At 45.1% G+C, this 18459-nt stretch overlaps 1 protein-coding gene across 1 annotated transcript in view; it reads right to left on the reverse strand.

The window, feature by feature from the left end:
• Window positions 1-18459, reverse strand: part of GAK (cyclin G associated kinase) — a 398389-nt gene that overhangs the window by 98680 nt on the left and 281250 nt on the right. Inside the window, exon 21 of the mRNA XM_030194468.1 lies at window positions 11113-11583. Within this exon, the coding sequence (XP_030050328.1) occupies window positions 11113-11583 (471 nt within the window). The remainder of the gene's footprint in view (window positions 1-11112; window positions 11584-18459) is intronic.

Raw genomic sequence — 18459 nt, forward strand, 5'->3', positions numbered from 1 at the left:
GGACCACAAGTCTTGGGTCCATGTGAAAGATATACGTGTTTACTCAGCCATAGAACCAGATGTTACCAGTCTAACCATCTCAAGACCGGCCACTTCCTTCAGCAAGCCAGCCTGAAAACCCAGCCCTGTTGGATCTTCCAGAACTCCGTCCAGATTCTTCAACGCTTCCACCGTCTCGACCATGTTCGATGAAAGAAACTTTTGAACTGATACTTAATTTGAGAACTACTGTTGCTGTTTATGGACATTATAGATTCATATTATGTTTTATTTTCAGTTTAGCAATAATCCTGTCTAGATATTGAAAAGGTTTTATTTTTATTTTCCTATTATTTCCTTTAATTGTTCTAATTGTTTTTCCACGAGTTTCCCCGTTATTTCTGTTTATGTAATTTAAATTGAAGTCGATATTGCTCGGATACAAGGGTAACATCAAACCCTAATACTGGCTAAGATATCATAATGTAGATGTAAACTCTATTAGTATCACCCAGTTATGCCTTTGTTTAACTTTGGTGTAGGCTTACTTAAGCTGCATGTCTTTCTGTAGGTTTGACTAAGCTCCAAGTGGGGTAACGGATATATACAATGCTTCCCATACTTCCAGGTCATTATGCATATGTCAAGATCCATGCATGACCTTGGTTAATATAAATTTTCCTAGGATTGACCATTTTTGCTGTATGAGGCAACCTCATACTTGCTATCCACTTATTAGTGCTCATGATTGGATGCCAATGATGAGTACTAGTAAGGTCCAGAAATCCCGACCTGTTTAAGGATTCTGAATACCTACAACCTTAAACAGCCTGCAATCAGAGTACTATTTGTTGAGCCCATAACAATGCTTAATCAAAACCATTATTCCTTCCAAGGACCACTGAGACAGATACATTGGATTATCTCCCCATGCACTATGCTACAGATACAATAGAAGCCATAGAAAGACCTGAAAGTGTTTATTAGTATGATCCACCTGAAATTGCTATTACCCGCATACCTATATTTCATGGGATTTTGTAGATGAACTCATGGTTTTGTTCCAATCATAAAACCTCTCTCACTACAGGTTTGAGTACGCCTCAAGAGGGGTAACATCAAGATTAAGCCCAAGGGTTTGGGTAATATAAAGGAAATTCCATATGCCCAAAAATATACCACCTACGAATGAAGTTTTCTGTCTGGCATAATATCTGCTAGCAATGCATAAGAGCAAAACTCCCCCTCTCGTTTGATAGCTTGCTACCTTCTGGAATGGATGATGACGAGCTTGACGAGCTTTGTGTCACCCCTCTCCAGAGGGGGTGACAAGTGGGGAATGTATAATTATACTACAGCAAGAGGCCCTCACTGGATGCCCACCGGAAGGGTGGAAGGCCAGATTTTAGGACTCAGGCTGTAAAAATACCAGCTAGGTTTAAAAATCTATGACTGGCTGAGCAAGGACTTGCATTTCCTGTAAGTTAATATGTGTCCCCGCTTGGGATCCATCCACTGGAATAGTGGTGGGTCAATTTACATACCTTAAACAGCCTAAACTGCTAAAAAAGTACTGAAATGATTTAATATTTGAGAATCTGCAAAAAGCAGGTCTGAACAATGAGTCCTGCCACAAATTGGTATAATTTTTAATTCAAATATAGCACCTGTAATGAAAGATCAGATGAATAAAATGGAGCTTATTAGTTTTGGTATACAATGATACAGAGGTAATACAGAGTTCATGAAATGGTATGAAAGGTATGAAAAGTATGAAAAGTATTGCAGCCGGAAGATGTGAAACTGTTATCTCAACGCTTCCCAAAACATGTTGATAATTAGCAGTAGCTGAGAACGGAAGGAGGTGGGTACATCAGATAGCAGATCGCATGGGAAAGTATGATCTCAGAAAGTGAGAAAGATTAGGAGCAAGGTTTCTCACCATTCACTTCTATGGAGAGGATAGAGTATAAAAGATGGCAGATTTTGGCTTAGTTTGAGAGTCCTCTCCAAAGCTTCTGTCAGACGGCGAAGCCCTGTGCGGCTGAAACCAGAATCTGATGTCTGTATTTGTATCAACTTGAAGACTTGTGTTTGGGTAAGAAATAAAATGTACCTATCTATCTAAACCTATCTCTGTCTCTATTTTTATTGATTCTATCTTCTCTTTACCTAACATTTAGCCTACAAGGTAGATCACATACAAGTGACACTCAGTTTTGGACAGAAAGCAGTAGTTATGGGAATTAGTTTTCAATTACGGCTCCTAATGCCACTCCCTTATGATTGGGTGACAATGGAGGTTAGAGAAACTATACAGAACCTAATATATGAAATAAGTACCTTTAGTCCCCTGTGGGAAGGAGTCAGAAAGAGGTCTATAAGAAGAGGTAATTAAAAACAGATGCTAACAGCATACACACACTTTTCCATGTTGGAAAACGCCCAGTTCTGGGATAGGCTGGTAAACAGCGCTGCATGCGTCTGGTAGCCCTATACAAATGTTAATAATAATAATAATAATAAACTATGTACTGATATTTCAATAAGAAGCCCAAGCTTGCTTCCTTGTATTCCTAACATATTTTGCACTTGCACAGTATGCAGGAAAATAATTATCCAGGGCAATAGAAAGCAAGCTATTTAAAAAAATAAGTAAACCAACAATAACTCTGCAGAGATTCAGCCTTTCAAAATCCACTTGTAGTCCTGCATGCTAAGCAAGAAACTTAAAATTTGTTCTCACCATGACTTCTGACCATATGTGAAAAAGCAACTTACATAGTCTTACAAGTTCATGTCTGGTTAAAGCGAATGCTACATACCTGTAGAAGGTATTCTCCGAGGACAGCAGGCTGATTGTTCTCACTGATGGGTGACGTCCACGGCAGCCCCTCCAATCGGAAACTTCACTAGCAAAGGCCTTTGCTAGTCCTCGCGCGCCCATGGGCACCGCGCATGCGCGGCCGTCTTACCGCCCAAACCGGCTCGTGTTCGTCAGTCTCATATGTAGCAAGACAAAGACAAGGGAAGACACAACTCCAAAGGGGAGGCGGGCGGGTTTGTGAGAACAATCAGCCTGCTGTCCTCGGAGAATACCTTCTACAGGTATGTAGCATTCGCTTTCTCAGAGGACAAGCAGGCTGCTTGTTCTCACTGATGGGGTATCCCTAGCCCCCAGGCTCACTCAAAACAACAAACATGGTCAATTGGGCCTCGCAACGGCGAGGACATAACTGAGATTGACCTAACAATTTATCCAACTAACTGAGAGTGTAGCCTGGAACAGAATAAACATGGGCCTAGGGGGGTGGAGTTGGATTCTAAACCCCGAACAGATTCTGAAGCACTGACTGCCCGAACCGACTGTCGCGTCAGGTATCCTGCTGCAGGCAGTAATGAGATGTGAATGTGTGGACAGATGACCACGTCGCAGCTTTGCAAATCTCTTCAATAGTAGCTGACTTCAAGTGGGCTACCGACGCTGCCATGGCTCTAACATTATGAGCCGTGACATGACCCTCAAGAGCCAGCCCAGCCTGGGCGTAAGTGAAGGAAATGCAATCTGCTAGCCAATTGGATATGGTGCGTTTCCCCACAGCCACTCCCCTCCTGTTGGGATCAAAAGAAACAAACAATTGGGCGGACTGTCTGTTGGGCTGTGTCCGCTCCAGATAGAAGGCCAATGCTCTTTTGCAGTCCAATGTGTGCAGCTGACATTCAGCAGGGCAGGAATGAGGACGGGGAAAGAATGTTGGCAAGACAATTGACTGGTTCAGATGGAACTCCGACACAACCTTTGGCAAGAACTTAGGGTGAGTGCGGAGGACTACTCTGTTATGATGAAATTTGGTGTAAGGGGCCTGGGCTACCAGGGCCTGAAGCTCACTGACTCTACGAGCTGAAGTAACTGCCACCAAGAAAATGACCTTCCAGGTCAAGTACTTCAGATGGCAGGCGTTCAGCGGCTCAAAAGGAGGTTTCATCAGCTGGGTGAGAACGACATTGAGATCCCATGACACTGTAGGAGGTTTGACAGGGGGCTTTGACAAAAGCAAACCTCTCATGAAGCGAACAACTAAAGGCTGTCCTGAGATCGGCTTACCTTCCACACGGTAATGGTATGCACTGATTGCGCTAAGGTGAATCCTTACAGAGTTGGTCTTGAGACCAGACTCAGACAAGTGCAGAAGGTATTCAAGCAGGGTCTGTGTAGGACAAGAGCAAGGATCTAGGGCCTTGCTGTCACACCAGACGGCAAACCTCCTCCATACAAAGAAGTAACTCCTCTTAGTGGAATCTTTCCTGGAAGCAAGCAAGATGCGGGAGACACCCTCTGACAGACCCAAAGAGGCAAAGTCTACGCTCTCAACATCCAGGCCGTGAGAGCCAGAGACTGGAGGTTGGGATGCAGAAGCGCCCCCTCGTCCTGTGTAATGAGGGTCGGAAAACACTCCAATCTCCACGGTTCTTCGGAGGACAACTCCAGAAGAAGAGGGAACCAGATCTGACGCGGCCAAAAAGGAGCAATCAGAATCATGGTGCCTCGGTCTTGCTTGAGTTTCAACAAAGTCTTCCCCACCAGAGGTATGGGAGGATAAGCATACAGCAGACCCTCCCCCCAGTCCAGGAGGAAGGCATCCGATGCCAGTCTGCCGTGGGCCTGAAGCCTGGAACAGAACTGAGGGACTTTGTGGTTGGCTCGAGATGCAAAGAGATCTACCAAGGGGGTGCCCCACACCTGGAAGTTCTGGCGCACTACTCGGGAATTGAGCGATCACTCGTGAGGTTGCATAATCCTGCTCAGTCTGTCGGCCAGACTGTTGTTTACGCCTGCCAGATATGTGGCTTGGAGCACCATGCCGTGACGGCGAGCCCAGAGCCACATGCTGACGGCTTCCTGACACAGGGGGCGAGATCCGGTGCCCCCCTGCTTGTTGATGTAATACATGGCAACCTGGTTGTCCGTCTGAATTTGGATAATTTGGTGGGACAGCCGATCTCTGAAAGCCTTCAGAGCGTTCCAGACTGCTCGCAACTCCAGAAGATTGATCTGCAGATCTCGTTCCTGGAGGGACCAGCTTCCCTGGGTGTGAAGTCCATCGACATGAGCTCCCCACCCCAGGAGAGACGCATCGGTAGTCAGCACTTTTTGTGGCTGAGGAATTTGGAAAGGACGTCCCAGAGTCAAATTGGACCAAATCGTCCACCAATACAGGGATTTGAGAAAACTCGTGGACAGGTGGATCACGTCTTCTAGATCCCCAGCAGCCTGAAACCACTAGGAAGCTAGGGTCCACTGAGCAAATCTCATGTGAATGCGGGCCATGGGAGTCACATGAACTGTGGAGGCCATGTGGCCCAGCAATCTCAACATCTGCCGAGCTGTGATCTGCTGGGACGCTTGCACCCGCGAGACGAGGGACAACAAGTTGTTGGCTCTTGCCTCTGGGAGATAGGCACGAGCCATCCGAGAATCCAGCAGAGCTCCTATGAATTCGAGTCTCTGTACTGGGAGAAGATGGGACTTTGGATAATTTATCACAAACCCCAGTAGCTCCAGGAGGCGAATAGTCATCTGCATGGACTGCAGAGCTCCTGCCTCGGATGTGTTCTTCACCAGCCAATCGTCGAGATATGGGAACACGTGTACCCCCAGCCTGCGAAGTGCCGCTGCTACTACAGCCAAGCACTTCGTGAACACTCTGGGCGCAGAGGCGAGCCCAAAGGGTAGCACACAGTACTGGCAGTGACGTGTGCCCAGCTGAAATCGTAGATACTGCCTGTGAGCTGGCAGTATCGGGATGTGCGTGTAGGCGTCCTTCAAGTCCAGAGAGCATAGCCAATCGTTTTCCTGAATCATGGGGAGAAGGGTGCCCAGGGAAAGCATCCTGAACTTTTCCTTGACCAGATATTTGTTCAGGGCCCTTAGGTCTAGGATGGGACGCATCCCCTCTGTTTTCTTTTCCACAAGGAAGTACCTGGAATAGAATCCCAGCCCTTCCTGCCCGGATGGCACGGGCTCGACCGCATTGGCGCTGAGAAGGGAGGAGAGTTCCTCTGCAAGTACCTGCTTGTGTTGGAAGCTGTAAGACTGAGCTCCCGGTGGACAATTTGGAGGTTTTGAGCCCAAATTGAGGGTGTATCCGTGCCGGACTATTTGAAGAACCCACTGATTGAAGGTTATGAGAGGCCACCTTTGGTGAAAAACTTTCAACCTCCCTCCGACCGGCAGATCGCCCGGCACTGACACTTGGATGTCGGCTATGCTCTGCTGGAGCCAGTCAAAAGCTCGTCCCTTGCTTTTGCTGGGGAGCCGAGGGGCCTTGCTGAGTCGCACGCTGCTGACGAGAGCGAGCGCGCTGGGGCTTAGCCTGGGCCACAGGCTGTCGAGAAGGAGGACTGTACCTACGCTTGCCAGAAGAGTAGGGAACAGTCTTCCGTCCCCCATAAAAACGTCTACCTGTGGAGGTAGAAGCTGAAGGCTGCCGGCGGGAGAACTTGTCGAAAGCGGTATCCCGCTGGTGAAGCTGCTCTACCACCTGTTCGACCTTTTCTCCAAAAATATTATCCGCACGGCAAGGCGAGTCCGCAATCCGCTGCTGGATTCTATTCTCCAGGTCGGAGGCACGCAGCTATGAGAGTCTGCACATCACCACACCTTGAGCAGCGGCCCTGGACGCAACATCAAAGGTGTCATATACCCCTCTGGCCAGGAATTTTCTGCACGCCTTCAGCTGCCTGACCACCTCCTGAAAAGGCTTGGCTTGCTCAGGAGGGAGCTTGTCCACCAAGCCCGCCAACTGCCGCACATTGTTCCGCATGTGTATGCTCGTGTAGAGCTGGTAAGACTGAATTTTGGCCACGAGCATAGAGGAATGGTAGGCCTTCCTCCCAAAGGAGTCTAAGGTTCTAGAGTCTTTGCCTGGGGGCACCGAAGCATGCTCCCTAGAACTCTTAGCCTTCTTTAGGGCCAAATCCACAACTCCAGAGTCGTGAGGCAACTGAGTGCGCATCAGCTCTGGGTCCCCATGGATCCGGTACTGGGACTCGATCTTCTTGGGAATGTGGGGATTAGTTAAACGCTTGGTCCAGTTCACCAGCAATGTCTTTTTTAGGACATGATGCATGGGTACTGTGGACGCTTCCTTAGATGGAGAAGGATAGTCCAGGAGCTCAAACATTTCAGCCCTGGGCTCGTCCTCCACGACCACCGGGAAGGGGATGGCCGTAGACATCTCCCGGACAAAGGTCGCAAAAGACAGACTCTCGGGAGAAGAAAGCTGCCTTTCAGGGGAGGGAGTGGGATCAGAAGGAAGGCCATCAGACTCCTCGTCAGAGAAATATCTGATGTCCTCCTCCTCCTCCCACGAGGCCTCACCATCGGTATCAGACACAAGTTCACGGACCTGTGTCTGAAGCCGTGCCCGGCTCAACTCCGTGGAACCACGGCCACGGTGGGAGCGTCGAGAGGTAGACTCCCTCGCCCGCACCGGCGAAGCTCCCTCCGCCGACGTCGTCAGGGAGCCTTCCTGGGAGGCGACCGCAGTCGGTACCGCAAGCGGCACCGATGTCGGAGACCTCACCCCGGGCAAAGGGCCAGCCGGCGCAAGCACCCCCGGTACCGGAGGGGAAGGGCGCAACAGCTCTCCCAGGATCTCTGGGAGAACGGCCCGGAGAATCTCGTGCAGAGCGGCTGTGGAGAAAGACATGGAAGCCGATGCAGGTGTCGATGTCAGAGTCTGTTCCGGGCTGTCCAAGGTGGAGCGCATCGACACCTCCTGAATAGAGGGTGAGCGGTCCTCCCGGTGCCGATGCCTGCTGGGTGCCGACTTCCTCGGCGACCCAGAGCTCTCGGTACCAACACGGGAAGGAGACCGGTGTCGATGCTTCTTTGACTTTTTCAAACGAAGCATGTCACCGGAGCTTCCCGGTACCGACGAGGAGGACGTAGAATCCAGCCGTCGCTTCCTCGGGGCCGAGGCCGAAGAAGGTCGGTCTCGGGGGGGCTGTACCGCAGGAGCCCTCAGGTAGGGGGAGACCCACCCGAAGGCTCACCGCCACCAGCAGGGGAATGGACAGCCCTCACCTGCACTCCAGTCGAAGCACCACCGTCCGACGACATCAGCACTAGTGGAGGTCCCGGTACCACCGACGCCAACGCAGCCTTCCGATGTCTCGGCCCCGACGACGCAGAGGGTCGATGCCTCGATGCACTCGCGGCCGAGGGCGGAGGTCTTGACGCTGTCGACGTCGACGCACTCGATATTCCTGGTGCCGATGCCGACGAAGAGCCCGAGAACAAAACGTTCCACTGGGCCAATCTCGCTACCTGAGTCCTTTTCTGTAAAAGGGCGCAAAGACTACAGGCCTGCGGGCGGTGCCCAGCCCCCAGACACTGAAGACACGACGCGTGCCTGTCAGTGAGCGAGATTACCCGGGCGCACTGGGTGCACTTCTTGAAGCTGCTGGGAGACTTCGATGACATGGGCGAAAAAATCACGCCGGCGAAATCAAAACTCGTAATTGCGGTAAGGCACCAAAAAGAGGGGGAGAAAAAATTTGACCCGAGGCCTCAAAAGGGCCTACCCCGAAAATGAAAGAAAACTTAACGGGGCAAAAAACTGGAAATACAGGAAGGGGAAAAAGACCGAAAGGCCTTCTTCCGAAATCCTCTTTTTTTTTTTTTTTTTTTTTAGTAGCGAAAAATCAAAAAGACGCGTGAGGGTCAACTTAAGGGGCGCGAACGGCGTAAACACGACCGAACCGAGCGCGGACAAAAGAAGACTGACGAATACGAGCCGGTTCGGGCGGGAAGACGGGTGCGCATGGGCGCGCGAGGACTAGCAAAGGCCTTTGCTAGTGAAGTTTCCGATTGGAGGGGCTGCCGTGGACGTCACCCATCAGTGAGAACAAGCAGCCTGCTCGTCCTCGGAGAATTCTTATGTTATTCCAATAAAAAATGTCACAACCTGCAATTTACTCTAATACCAGTTTGGCTAAATAACTTCTATATATGCCACAAAGTCATGATAAAGGTGATTCCAATTTCAGTTTATTAGAGATAAACCTGATAATCCAAAGATTTTTGCCCCTAACTTTGAACGTTATGCTTCTAAATTGGCCCCTCTGAAAATTTACTAGGGCTAAGTTCCAAAATTTCACCAAACTCAAATTTAGGAGTATAAAAAGTGGGTAGCAACAGGTGCAGATTTAGGTTGGGATAAAAGTTAGTTTAGTAACAAATTTCTGCACTCTTAAATCTAGACAAATGAATAGAGGGCCACCTTGTTTATCCCACAAGGCCTATATTTATAAGCATAATTTTTAAGCTCTTCGATCTGGAGGAGATAGGTTGTTACTTTTTCTGCCACCTCATATTGTTTTTTGGAAACATGTAATCATTCATTTACAGTTGGTGGACCTTTTGAGTGGAACAATTTGACTGTTGTCACTTTCAAAAACAGTTAAAGAAAGTCTTCTTGTTTACTAAAGCTTTCCATAATTTTCTTGTGCATTAATATCTCAGTACAGATTTGGTCTTGTGCACTTATTTTAAACTGGCAGATTATTTATTTATTCTACCCTACATTTTCCCAACATTGCTCAGGTTCCATGCGGCTTACAAAACAAATTAAGAAAAAACATTACAAGACAATTAAAGAATACAACTATTAAAAAAAAATCTTTTCATATTACCTGAACACAGATATAAAGACGTGGGCTTTAAGTAAACTTCTAAATGATATATAATTGACCGAGGCCCAGATGCACTAAACCTAACGAGCCAGCAACGTGGTTTTTAAACTAGTTCTAGTCGGTTTAGCGAGCAAGTAGTAAAATGAGACATGCACAAAGGGGTTTTCCAAGCCATTTTCCTGTCACGGTAGCAAAGCTTTTATAATGAGCTAATTACTGTTATAATATGCATGCAAGGTGATGCATAGCCGTTTTCCGACCCCAAGCACAAAAGCAGTCCCTACTACCGTGGAAAATCTAATGGGAGGTCTGCAGCTCTCGTTAATCCCTGGCTGGGCTGCTGGTGCAAGGAAGCTGATCTTCAGGAGCTGCTCAGTGCCCACTGGAAGTCTCCCTTGTGCCCTCTTTCTCTCATCTGGTGCTGGCATTGTAGGGCAGGAAATTATCTTTTCCAGAAGCACTTGAAGAGGAGGGGATGGGGAAAATACAAGCCCGTCTCTTCGAGGAAGTGATTTCTCATTTTTTTAAAGGTCTGGTTTGAAATAGAACTGAACTCAGACAGAAAACATTCTTTTTTCCATTTCCCTACCCATTTACACAGTCCTGGTCTCTCTCACTGATCACAGTGCCTTTAGCTGACACCAGTGTCAGGTAAACGCACTGTGATTGGTGGGCAGGCACGCAAGTGCTGTAGATGGCTATTATACACGCAGCTTGTCTGCATGTATGAAGCCATCTGTGACATGCTCAGAGCAGTCACGCTTAATGCTTGGCTGCTCTGCGCATGCTCAGCTGACCGACTGGCTGGAAGGAGATCGCATGCAAATGTGCTAACAACGAGCAGCTCATTTATATGTGATTTCCTTCATGAATTCCCGTTGTTTACAAAATCGGTAAGCAGCAACTGGGGATCGGTAAGGGAAGGGCTTTTAGCGTGGATTTAGTGCATCTGGGTCCAAGTGTCTGATATACTTGGGTAATGAGTTCCAGAGTTTGGTAAGAAAAATTAGCATTATGGATAGTTTTGTAGGTTAAGTTTTTATAACTTGGGAAATGTAATATGAGATATTCTCTAGATGATGAGGTGGCATTTTGTGGTGAAAAGGAAAGAATGGTGAAAGGATATAGCACTGTACCTGTATTTGGTTGTAAATGTATATTTTTATTGCTTTTATGAATGTTTGAATTGTACCCCGCTTACATACATAACTTTTGTTAATAAATAAAACAAACACATAAGGTTAGGTATAGCATCTAGGCATAAGTGCACGTTCACTGTTCTCTCCTAATTGCCAATGCACCCTACAATGAGCTGAGTTACTCAAACAAGTTTGAACTTTGGTTAATTTGTTTCTGGATATGTTTGTTAAAACTCAACATTATTTCAATATAATTGCTCGTGGTCACATACAGAAATGTATATAAATCACTTACCAGATATAGGTGCGGATGAGGTAGTTGAGGTATTAACTAATGTTTGAGGCGTGCTGTTGAAAAAAAAGTCTTGTCCTGTTCCCAGCAAATCTTCAGTAGAATCCTGTGATGTGTTACTCAAAAATAAATTGTTCAGTATATCTGCATTGCTAGATGAACTTTTCATCTCTGAAGTATGAGGATTCTGCTCTAATTGACACTCAGAGTTCAATCCAAGTAAATCAACACTATCTTCCACCTTTAATGAATGGAATTCGTCAGTGGGCGATTCAAAATTTGTTTCAAAAATCAAGTCTTCAGCTTTAACCTCTTCTCCCTGTGGTGATTTCCTCTTCTCCTCAACGCTTACTGTCTTATGCTCGCTGGAGTAAGCAGCCAATTCTTCATCTGATGGTTCACTGTCATCCTCTACTTCTATATCATCTGCTCTGGAAATATGACTCACCCCTTCAATTTCTGTACCTTTTCCATCTGTTTGATTGGGGGGGGGGGGGGGGGAACAATTAGTAATAATGAACATTTTATCATCATATCTTCTTTTCTTTTAAACATAAGTTTTTGAATACATGAAACCTTTGAATCAGGACTGTCAACTGGAGGAGTGGAGTGCAGTGGAGGAGTGGCCTAGTGGTGAGGGTGGTGGACTTTGGTCCTGGGGAACTGAGGAACTGAGTTCGATTCCCACTTCAGGCACAGGCAGCTCCTTGTGACTCTGGGCAAGTCACTTAACCCTCCATTGCCCCATATAAGCCGCATTGAGCCTGCCATGAGTGGGAAAGCGCGGGGTACAAATGTAACAAAAACAAAACTGAATGGAAAAGAGCAGATACCTTGTAGTTAAATCAGTAGGCAGAGAACCAGGAAAGTCAGGGTTAAAATCACACTTTTCCAGCTGACATTCCATGTGACCTGGGGCAAGTCACTTCACCCTCTTGCTATCTCAGGTACAAAGTTAGAGACAGATATACTGAAGTGCGCTACCACATTAGAGCACGCTGATAGACATTGACATATAAAATTTAACACAGGCCCCACTTATAAAATGGACCTATTTAATAACAATGTACATTAATGTGCACTAATTTGGTAGCACATTTTATTAATCTAGCCCTTAGAAGTCCTTTGGATTGTAGCATACATTTGCAAGGAGAGTAATTAAAATCAATTTATTTAAAATAAGCATATAAAAGTCTTCTTAACAATACAACCACATTTGGGGGGGGGGGGGGATTTTGACCACTTACAAAATTAACCTTTAACTAATTTATGAGCAAATTATTTCATGCACCTATAACTTTTATGTTCATTGATGTTTTATACAACATTTAGGTTTCAAGGGGCCCTTTTGATGTTTCAGCCATCTTTCTATTCCTTTTTTCAGGATGAAGTAATGCAGTCTGTAAGCGAGACTTTTTTTTATGTAAAACATTTCAATCTGGATTGTTTGAAGTGGGAATAGCTGCTGATCTCTGTCTAATAAATTTAGCACCACTAGAGGAAAAGGAGGTGCTTGGGTCTTTGTCTATTCAATTGGAATCAAAGGTGGTGAAACTGTTGGTCAATGAATAATATGAGGTTTGAAGTGCAGATGAGGTAATTGGTCCCGGTCATTGATTTTTTGATCTTATATTTTTCTATTCTCTTACGCCCCAATGCTCAAGAGTAAACACGGGCACTAGAAGCCATTAGCACCGTACTAGCACCCGCATTAATCTGCACACAATGTTCAGAGACCTAGAGCGCAATAACAAATGAGTGCGCAGACAAACCATGTAAGTAGCATGCTAATGTAGTCAAGCTCATGTTAATGAGGTAATTTTGTATTCCTCCCCAAAGCTCAGAAAACAGCACCCAAAACAATACTGCCTTACTGCTGTAAAAAATAACACCAGGTTGGAGCAGCCGTTACGGTGTCAAAGGGAGGATTTCCCCATGATTCTTTCTGCAAAATCTGCCGGGTTTGATTGCTTTTGGAAGCATAAGGAAGCCCATGCAAGCCCTTAAGTGCTGGTCGTGAGAAGCAGCAGACCCAAGCGAAAGCACATATTGCCATCTGTTTCCTGCATCTAAATTTAAAATGTCCATGCTAAAAAAAAAAATTTTTAAACGCCCAAAGTGAAAACACAGATTGGTGTCCTTTTCCTGCATCTAAATATAAACATCCAAGTAAAAAAAATAAATAACCAAAAATGCTTATATTTAGGCCTTATGCGAACAGGAGCTGAATTACTACGGAACTCTTCTGCGCATACACCAAATTAGGAACTGGTTAACGGGCAGACGCCAGAGGGTGGTGGTAAATGGAGTTCGCTCGGAGGAGGGAAAGGTGAGTAGTGGAGTGCCTCAAGGATCGGTGCTGGGGCCGATTCTGTTCAATATATTTGTGAGTGACATTGCCGAAGGTAAAGTTTGCCTTTTTGCGGATGACACCAAGATTTGCAACAGAGTGGACACCCCGAAGGGAGTGGAAAACATGAAAAAAGATCTACGGAAGCTAGAAGAATGGTCTAACATTTGGCAATTAAAATTCAATGCGAAGAAATGCAAAGTGTTGCATTTAGGGAGTAGAAATCCAAGGGAGACGTATGTGTTAGGCAGGGAGAGTCTGATAGGTACCGACGGGGAGAGGGATCTTGGGGTGATAGTATCTGAGGACCTGAAGGCAACGAAACAGTGTGACAAGGCGGTGGCCATAGCTAGAAGATTGCTAGGCTGTATAGAGAGAGGTGTGACCAGCAGAAGAAAAGAGGTTTTAATACCCCTGTATAAGACGTTGGTGAGGCCCCACCTGGAGTATTGTGTTCAGTTTTGGAGGCCGTATCTTGCGAAGGATGTTAAAAAAATGGAAGTGGTGCAAAGAAAAGCTACGAGAATGGTATGGGATTTGCGTTACAAGACGTATGAGGAGAGACTTGTTGACCTGAACATGTATACCCTGGAGGAAAGGAGAAACAGGGGTGATATGATACAGACGTTCAAATATTTGAAAGGTATTAATCTGCAAACGAACCTTTTCCGGAGAGGGGAAGGTGGTAGAACTAGAGGACATGAAATGAGATTGAAGGGGGGCAGACTCAAGAAAAATGTCAGGAAGTATTTCTTCACAGAGTGGTGGATGCTTGGAATGCCCTCCCGCGGGAGGTGGTGGAAATGAAAACGGTAACGGAATTCAAACATGTGTGGGATAAATATAAAGGAATCCTGTTCAGAAGGAATAGATCCTCAGGAGCTAAGCTGAGATTGGATGGCAGAGCCGGTGGTGGGAGGCGGGGCTGGTGGTTGGGAGGCGGGGATAGTGCTGGGCAGACTTATACGGTCTGTGCCGGGGCTGGAGGTTGGGAGGCGGGGATAACGCTGGGCAGACTTATACGGTCTGTGCCAGAGTTGGTGGTGGGAGGCGGGGCTGGTGGTTGGGAAGCGGGGATAGTGCTGGGCAGACTTATACGGTCTGTGCCCTGAAGAGGACAGGTGCAAATCAAGGTAGGGTATACACAAAAAGTAGCACTTATGAGTTTATCTTGTTGGGCAGACTGGATGGACTGGGCAGGTCTTTTTCTGCCGTCATCTACTATGTTACAATCCTCCCACCAAACTCCCTAATGGCCAACGCTATGAGCGTGTCTATATTTACATCTTATTAGCATTGGGCATTGTTCTGTGCTGTTCTGGCAGTATTTTTACAGAGCTATTCAAAACAGCACCAGAGTTTTGAGCATTGGGGCCTTACTTGTGGAGAGCCTCAAGTGTCTTTTTGGCCCCTATGAAGCATGGAGATTGCACTCTCACTGATTACACAAAAAAGGTTTAAAAAAAAAATGTTCTGCTACTGACTATCCCCTACCCAGATGCTCACATTGAAAATGACAGAAAGAGAAAACTTGAGACAGTAGCCTTTTAAAAACAAGACAGAACCAGGTTTTGCCACTTTGCATGTTCAATTTTGTATATATGCCAATGATGTTTTTCCCCCCCCATGAATGATAATTTTGTGACTGGACGTTTCAAATTTCAGCATTGTACAGTTGTTATTTTAAGGTGGATGAATGAGAACAGATTAATGTTAAATTTAAAAAAGTGAAATGATTGTGAGAAGAAATATTAAAACAGATGATGTAATTTCGCTTGAATTACTAAGTACATAAGTATTGCCATACTGGGACAGACCAAAGGTCCATCAAGCCCAGCATCCTGTTTCTAACAGTGGCCTATCCAGGTCACAAGTACCTACCAAGATCCCCAAAAAGTACAATACATTTTATGCTGCTTATCCTAGAAATAAGAAGTGGATTTTCCCCATTTTAATAATGGTCTATGGACTTTTCCTATAGGAAGCCATCCAAACCTTTTTTAAACGCCCCTAAGCTATCTGCTTTTGCTACATTCTCTGGCAACGAATTCCAGAGTTTAATTACACGTTGAATGAAGAATAATTTTCTCCGATTCATTTTAAATTTACTAACTTTGTAACTTCATCACATGCTCCCTAGTCCTAGTATTTTTGGAAAGAGTAAACAAACGATTTACGTCTACCTGTTCCTCTCCACTCATTATTTTATAGACCTCTATCATATCTCCCCTTAGTTGTCTCTTTTCCAAGCTGAAGAGGCCTAGATCTTTCAGCCTTTCCTCACTCATAGGGAAGTCGTCCCATCCCCTTTATCATTTTCGTCACTCTTCTCTGCACCTTTCTAATTCCACTATATCTTTTTTGAGATACGGCGACCAGAATTGAACACAATATTCGAGGTGCGGTCGCAACATGGTGCAATACAATTATAATATCCTCATTTTTGTTTTCCATTCCTTTCCTAATAATACCTAACATTCTATTTGCTTTCTTAGCTGCAGCAGCATACTGAGCAGAAGGTTTCAATGTATCATCGACGACGACACCTAGATCCCTTTCTTGGTATGTGACTCCTAACGTGGAACCTTGCATGACGTAGCTATAATTCGGGTTCCTCTTTCCCACATGCATCACTTTGCACTTGCTCACATTAAACATCATCTGCCATTTAGACGCCCAGTCTCCCAGTCTTGTAAGGTCCTCTTGTAAGTTTTCATAATCCTGCCGCGATTTAATGACTTTGAATAACTTTGTGTCATCAACAAATTTAATTACATCACTAGTTACTCCCATCTCTAGGTCATTTATAAATATGTTAAAAAGCAGTGGTCCCAGCACAGACCCCTGGGGAACCCCACTAACTACCCTTCTCCATTGAGAATACTGACCATTTAACCCTACTCTCTGTTTTCTATCTTTTAACCAGTTTTTAATCCACAGTAGAACACTACCTCCTATCCCATGACTCTCCAATCTCCTCTGGAGTCTTTCATGAGGTATTTTGTCAAACGCCTTCTGAAAATCCAGATACACAATATTAACCGGCTCACCTTTATCCACGTTTGTTCACCCCTTCAAAGAAATGTAGCAGATTGGTGAGGCAAGATTTCCCTTCACTAAATCGATGTTGACTTTCTCATTAATCCATGCTTTTGAATATGCTCTGTAATTTTGTTCTTTATAATAGTCTCTACCATTTTGCCCGGCACCAACGTCAGACTCACCGGTCTATATTTTCCCGGATCTCCTCTGGAACCTTTTTTTAAAAAATCAGCGTTACATTGGCCACCCTCCAATCTTCCAGTACCAAGCTCTATTTTAAGGATAAATTACATATTACTAACAATAGCTCCGCAAGTTCATTTTTCAGTTGTATCAGTACTCTGGGATGAATACCATCCGGTCTAGGAGATTTGCTACTCTTCAGTTTGTAGAACTGCCCCATTACATCCTCCAGGTTTACAGAGAATTTATTAAGTTTCTCCGACTCGTCAGCTTCGAATACCATTTCTGGCACCGGTATCCCACCCAAATCTTCCTCGGTGAAGACCGAAGCAAAGAATTCATTTAATCTCTCCACTACGGCTTTGTCTTCCCTGATGGCCCCTTTTACTCCTCGGTTATCTAGTGGTCCAACCGATTCTTTTGCTGGCTTCCTGCTTTCAATATACCTAAAAAAATTGTTACTATGTGTTTTGGCTTCCAACGCAAACTTTTTTCGAAGTCCCTCTTAGCCTTCCTTATCAGCGCTTTGCATTTGACTTGACATTTCTTATGCTGTTTCTTATTTTCAGTTGGTTCCTGCTTCCATTTTCTGAAGGATTTTCTTTTAGCTCTAATAGCTTCCTTAACCTCACTTTTTAACCACGCCGGCTGTTGTTTGGCCTTCCGTCCTCCTTTTTTAATACACGGAATATATTTGGCCTATGATGTTTTTGAACAGCATCCACGCCTGACGTAAATTTTTGACCCTTGCAGTCGCTCCTCTTTTTTTCCACCATTCTTCTCATTTTATCATAGTCTCCTTTTTTAAAGTTAAACGCTAACGTATTTGATTTCCTATGTATACTTACTTCAAAGCTAATATCAAATCCGATCATATTATGATCACTGTTATCAAGCGGCCCCAGCACCATTACTTCCCGCACCAGATCATGCGCTCTGCTAAGGACTAGGTCTAGACTTTTTCCTTCTCTCGTTGGCTCCTGTACCAGGTGCTCCATAAAGCAGTCCTTGATTTCATCAAGGAATTTTATCTTCCTAGCGTGCCCCAATCTTACATTTACCCAGTCAATATTGGGGTAATTGAAATCACCATTATTGCGTTGCCCAGTTTGTTTGCGTCCCTAATTTCCTTTATAATTTCTGCATCCTTCTGTTCATCCTGGCCAGGCGGACAGTAGTACAGTCCTATCACTATCCTTTTCCCATTTAAACATGGAATTTCAATCCATAGTGATTCCAAGAAGTGTTTTGTTTTTTACAGAATTTTCAATCTATTTGATTCAAGGCTCTCGTTAATATACAATGCTACCCCTCCACCAATTCGATCCACCCTATCACTACAATATAATTTGTACCCCAGTATGACAGTGTCCCACTGGTTATCCTCCTTTCACCAGGTCTCAGAGATGCCTATTATATCTAATTTTTCATTTACTGCAATATATTCTAACTCTCCCATCTTATTTCTTAGGCTCCTGGCATTCGCATATAGACATTTCAAACTATGTTTGTTGTTCCTATTTACATCATGCTCAGTACTTGACAGTATTAATTTGCAATCTTTTATCTGATTTTTATTTTTTTTTAAGGACACCTGATCTACTACAGTCTCTTTTGCAACCTCACTATCAGGATACCTTACCTTCCCTGTTTTGGTGATATCTTTGAAAGATACCTATCCCGAACCATGTGCTTTTGAGCGAATGTCGGCCTTCCCCCTGTTTCTAGTTTAAAAGCTGCTCTATCTCCTTTTTCAATGCCGATGCCAGCAGCCT

Source organism: Microcaecilia unicolor, chromosome 2 (assembly GCF_901765095.1).
Source record: "Microcaecilia unicolor chromosome 2, aMicUni1.1, whole genome shotgun sequence".
Lineage (NCBI taxonomy): Eukaryota > Metazoa > Chordata > Amphibia > Gymnophiona > Siphonopidae > Microcaecilia > Microcaecilia unicolor.